Raw genomic sequence first — 5,997 nt, forward strand, 5'->3', positions numbered from 1 at the left:
TATGTTAGCCACCATGATCCTCTGCACGTCCTGGAGCTCCGTGTTGATGCTGCCCAGATTCCTTCTCGCTCGGCTGTCGATGTACGACTTCTTGGTTTTCTGGATGTAGGTGTCTGGTGAGGGAGTGGCACAAAATGAAATGTGAAAAGGAGTTAACGGCACAGCTCTGGTAGACTTGTTCTACAAATCCACCTCTCTGATAATAAACTAGAGGAGTGGCATTTGAGTTCGCTCCTATTGATTGTTTGCTCTTGGCAGGTGATGCAGCGCTGCACTGAAATGAAGAGAGACGGGTATCTAATGTGTCATCACGACTCAACACATTCATACATTTGAAACAAAAACAGTCTTTTTCGGCCCAGAGAAGCACGATTCAGTTGCTCCTGGCTCTCTTTTTTTCGTCTCACCGAATTCGATGAAGGAGTAGGGCCGGGAAACAGTGGGGACCTTCCTTCCATGCTGCTCATGAAACTCTGCCTGCAGGTCTTCGAGGTAAGCAAAGGCCAGCTTCTTAGCGAAGCTGGCTTCGCACAGCACAAGATAGCACACTCCTTCTCTATGAAATAGCTGCAGGGAGAAGAAGAAGAAGAAGAAACCGTGACAGAAATACTTGTAAGTATTCCATGTTAATTTTAATGTTCTATGCCACTGTGTTAGGAAACGGCGTTTTTAACTCTATGTTGTTCATATACTCACTGAAATGACATGGAGCCGGCCTCTAAAGTGCAGCGTGTGGGACTCTGATCATTCAGTTTCCTGAAGAGCTGCTTAGCCTGACTCTGATATTGCTGAAGGTCCCGACCCATCTGACCAGACAGGGGGGGGGGGGTAGAAAGCAGATCAGTAACCACACGACTCGCTCGCATCTCACACAGAAAATATGCTGTTTACTCAGGGCAAGAAATAGACTTTTGTATGCTACATTTGCTACATTTCACAAGCAAATGTCACTAGTAGCACCAGTTAAATGACAGTGTGTTTTTTTTTTTTTTTTGCTGAAGTGGTTCACAAGACGAGCAAAAATAGCAAGCGCCCCCACTGTTCAGATTTCACACTATTTCCCTGGATGGAGTGCATTTCTTGCCCTGTAAAGCGTGCTGGAAATAAATAGTTGGCACAAAAACACGACAGACAGACTCAGACGTGTGACGCTTTTAAGAAGAAAAAGCACACTCCAGCTGTTTGTGGTGAAGTAGGGCCAGAATTTTTGGATGGTTGGATGTTTTTTTTTTCCCCATTTCCTGGGTGTTGTTGACTCGAGCAAATGACAAGATGCTTTACAGCAACACGGTAGCGTCACAGGTACACACGTATGATGTGGAAGCACAGAGCAGAGACACAACAAACCTTTTCACTTCCCTTTATGAGAGCAAACAAGAGAGTGAAGGGAGAGATGTTAGACTCCTGGTAAGTCATGCTCAAACATAACGCAACAACTTAACATGTCACAATGCCATTTCTTTTTCAACATTTTCTCATATGTTAAGTTTATGTTTGTGTCTATTGGAGCTTTGAGGCGGGTTCATGACATGATGCAATAGGAAAAGGGACGTTACATCTGAACCACTAGGACTTTCTATTATTTAACATTCCAGATGGTGTTCTTTAAAAAAAACAAAAAAAACAAACACTTCTGATAAGAAATTCCTTAAAATTTGGTGTTTCAAAATGGCAAGCAAGACCTCTACTGAGCAGACCATTTTACAGTTTGCCAGCGCCCTCTGGTGGACGAGATATGTAAACGCAACACTATTTTTAAACGTCAAAGATATCATTTTAACCGTTTCTGGTTTCTTATCGGTCAAACATACATACATGCATCATATGTATATATATATATATATATATATATATATATATATAATATATATATATATATGATCAGCTAAAATCTGAAATATCTATAGATTGACCTGCAATCTGAAATGTTCTGCTGGAAAAGATAACTGTGCCTTTAATCAGATACTAACTAAATGATTCAATCCAAACTGATAAAGAGCACGTTTTGCAAACCCTCTTTGTTTGTGGTACAACATATAGCTATGTACGACTGTGGAAAGCAGATTTTGAAGACTGTGTTAAGCCTCAGATAACTCACAGGTGAAGTTATGCAATGCTCAAAGGACTAGAAGCAGCATCTGGATTAGGTGAGGGTTCAAACACTGAGTCAGTTGCTCTGTGTACATACAGACAGGCCTCCAGCAGCTACGTTAGCTAACGTGTCAGTCTAGCATTTGTACAACTTAAAGAGGCGTTCACAGGCTGCAGTGATAACAGCAAACAGACAGCTAGCAACAAAAAGGAAAAAAAAGCTGCTATTTTAACCTGTTCGTCCTCCTGCATTGAGGCGGCTAACGGCAGACCGTCAGCCAGCCGAGCGATCATCGTCAGCAGAACCATCTCTCTCCGCGATGTCCGGCTGTTTCTCCGCGGACCAGTGAACGTTACAGGTAAACTGGTTACCAGCGTCTGACGGGGCTGTAAACTGACAACACCGCAGGGCTGACGCGCTGAGCTGGCCGGAAACGCAAGAGCTTTCTGTGTGTCGCTGCTAAATGGTTCCGTCCTTCTCGTTGTGCGGAGCCAAGTGTCCACAAAATATAGGTTCCGTCTCACTTTTACTTAAAAACCGTTTTTTCTTCAGAGATTGGACGTCTGTTTGTGTTTATAGTGGCTATTCGTGCTTTATTTAATTAATGTAATGTCCTACTGTATTAATAGTACTGTCTCATTGTGTAGAATTTACACAGTTGCCGTCTTATTAAATAAATAAATAAATAACTAAATACGTAGCTCGAGGTCCACGCATTACTCTTTTTCAGCAGTAGACATGGGACCACGTACCCTCCCCATATGGCCATGCACTGAGGAAGACCACGAGGTGCGACTGAAAGCACCAGGAAAAACGCTAATAAAGGGACAGATTGTTTTCAACGGACCATTCCAATTTTCACGGTTTAATCAGCATCGTGAATTGTAAATAATGATCAATAATTCGGATTTTATGAGTTTTAGAAATATAAATGTACTATATTAAGATTTCAAACATTTGTTTTCATCCTAAAATTATTTATAAAATGTTTATTTGAAGAATCTTTAAAAAAATACCGTTGGGTTGACCAATTTGTTAATCTGCTGATGAATGATGCGTTTACATGCAGTGCTGTATTCAGTTCAATGATGATTTTTGGGTTAATTATGTCTGCCAATATGTAAATATTTTTATGTGAATATTTTACAGAAAATGTGCTCTGTCACTTCGAGAAAGTATGACAATGACAAGATAAAAGACAATTATTTCCCCCTTTTTTCTTTCTTACAAGGCCACAGTAAGGCCAAGATAACACAATCAGCCCTTGAATGCGCTCTGTCCAGTAAATTACGTCATCTCCACAAAACAGCACACACTGCTTGACATGAATCATTACATAAGTCACCTTTTCATTTCCATTCTGCTTATTGCACAGAATGATATCACTCTTACTCATGGAATCCCTTATTTGTCCTTTACACAGTGGAGCATCCAAAGCTCAAAATGACTCCATTTATCTAGTAGTTGTAAGTGCAAAGTATATACAGCTGAGGGCAGCATTGATCACTTTTAGGATAAGCCTCAGGGAGACAAGCCTTCTCTACAACACAAAGTGATTCTCCCCCCCCCCCCCCCCCCCCCCCCTTGTCTTTATTGTATTGAACCTATTTCATTCAAATGGCTGCATTATGTCATCTCTGGAAAAGGCAAGTTCAAAGCATTGCTCGGGATTTACTTTTCCCATAATACCCCGTCAAAACAGCTGATTTGGAAAGGACCAAAGAGCTCCACACAGAAGTTGTGCAGCAAATCATTTGAGCTCTTGGCCCAAAGGCCAGCAAAGTGGAGTCGTAGCCTGGCAACCCTTCCCCCAAAGACATACGCATACACACATTTTAAAACAATCCCACACATCTAATACAACTGCACTGACAACCAAGCTGTGACACTTTGTAGTGGGAGGGAGAGTCTCCTCCTCCAAGCTTTGGTCACATTGGTGTGAGATGAAGAGAGAACGAAAGACGTCACCAGACCTTCCACAACCTCTCAGTCGTATCAACTGTGAGCGAGTCAGGTGGCGTGTCCGCAGGGAGTCGCTGTCACAGGCTGCAGCCCCGACACGGCAGACCCCCACCAAGTGACCCCCGGCATCTGCCACACAGCATGTCTGCTGCCTGTCTGACATTTCATGGAGGCGAGGCATTGGCATGAGCTGAGAGGAACAAGATGAAAGCCCACAAGTGTGGATCCCGTCACACGATATATTTAATAGAAAACCATCCTTAATAGAATACGTCCGTGATTTAATCCTTCCTCTATGGGAAGAAGTGGACTTTCAGGATAGGATACATGTAGGAAGTGTGTCTGAATTGAGCTGAGGAGGACAACAGAATGTGAAACAGGAAGGCTCCATGCCAAGAGTTATCAGTTGCATATCAGATTGTTTATTTGTGTTCTGCTCCAACAGCTCAGTGTCCTCATGGGGATGATCAAAGTGTCATCCCACATCATCTCTCCTCTCTGTTCACTCCCGAGGCTCCATCTGTTGACGTGGCACCAGTCCTTCACCTCTGCAGCCACACGAGTTCACACGGAGTCCCAATAAAGCAACTGAAAAGTCAACCGAAGACTGCCGAGGTGACTAACTTGGTGCTTACAGTAACACCAAAGTGGGATGTGCCCATTCAACACAGCCTCCGGGGTAGAAAGTCATTTTATGGGCGTGAATAATACTTTATGGGTCTGTCTGAGAAGTGCTGCCAGTGATAGTGTTGAATAGTGCTCATCTTAACCGCCTCCGATAGCACAGGCTGACTACTGACTAGGACAGCAGTGACGAGCATCACCCTAATGACCATTACTTGACCTCATGGTCTCACTGTGGTAACCCAACACACACGGTGCATGGCTTGAACAAGTGGAAGGTAGTAGTGGCATACCGCTCCAGGGATCGGCAAACCGCTCCAGGGATCGGCAAACCGCTGAACAACAGTGGCATACCGCTCCAGGGATCGGCACACCGCTCCAGGGATCGGCACACCGCTCCAGGGATCGGCACACCGCTCCAGGGATCGGCACACCGCTCCAGGGATCGGCACACCGCTCCAGGGATCGGCACACCGCTCCAGGGATCGGCAAACCGCTCCAGGGATCGGCAAACCGCTGAACAACAGTGGCATACCGCTCCAGGGATCGGCAAACCGCTCCAGGGATCGGCACACCGCTCCAGGGATCGGCACACCGCTCCAGGGATCGGCACACCGCTCCAGGGATCGGCACACCGCTCCAGGGATCGGCAAACCGCTCCAGGGATCGGCAAACCGCTCCAGGGATCGGCACACCGCTCCAGGGATCGGCAAACCGCTCCAGGGATCGGCACACCGCTCCAGGGATCGGCACACCGCTCCAGGGATCGGCAAACCGCTCCAGGGATCGGCACACCGCTCCAGGGATCGGCACACCGCTCCAGGGATCGGCAAACCGCTGAACAACAGTGGCATACCGCTCCAGGGATCGGCACACCGTCGGCCACTTTTCGATCTCGGCATCACTCGCTTTTGTCTCTCACATCGGTTTACGTACAGTTTCTCTAAATTTTGCTGCCTTTTTGTAGCGAATAGAGAAGCAGATGTTTTTAATGCAATCACAACGACCAAAACTACCAAACGGCGTAATTAAGAGGTTCATTTGAAACAACAGCAGTCAGCAGTGACATTCAGGTTGGGAGAGGACTTATCTAGAACGAGTGGTTCTAGATAAGGGGGGGGGGGGATCCATCCACTGATGAGGTTTGTCTACAATAGGCAGAATTTTATGGCAATCTGTAAACTCATGTGAGAAGCGCAAACAGGATATTACTTGTTCTCAGAGGACTTCTTGAAAGTTGCTTGAACTGTTAAGCAAACAAATGTAACCAGCAAAAACAAATCCACAACAGATTTTATATTGAATTGTCAGCTGATATA

At 45.2% G+C, this 5,997-nt stretch overlaps 1 protein-coding gene across 1 annotated transcript; it reads right to left on the reverse strand.

Moving 5' to 3' along the window:
- Positions 1-6: 6 nt before the first annotated feature.
- Positions 7-2,514, reverse strand: LOC137884283 (vesicle-trafficking protein SEC22b-B-like; the record flags this gene model as incomplete). The annotated part of the gene is given in 5 exon segments (XM_068726023.1): positions 7-113; positions 408-554; positions 557-567; positions 697-806; positions 2,326-2,514. Coding segments are annotated over 5 exon segments (450 nt in total), but the record flags the coding sequence as incomplete, so codon positions are not given.
- Positions 2,515-5,997: the final 3,483 nt, after the last annotated feature.

Source organism: Cebidichthys violaceus, unplaced genomic scaffold (genome assembly GCF_023349555.1).
Source record: "Cebidichthys violaceus isolate CVI_PGR_0920_01 unplaced genomic scaffold, fCebVio1.0.p SCAF_37, whole genome shotgun sequence".
Lineage (NCBI taxonomy): Eukaryota > Metazoa > Chordata > Actinopteri > Perciformes > Stichaeidae > Cebidichthys > Cebidichthys violaceus.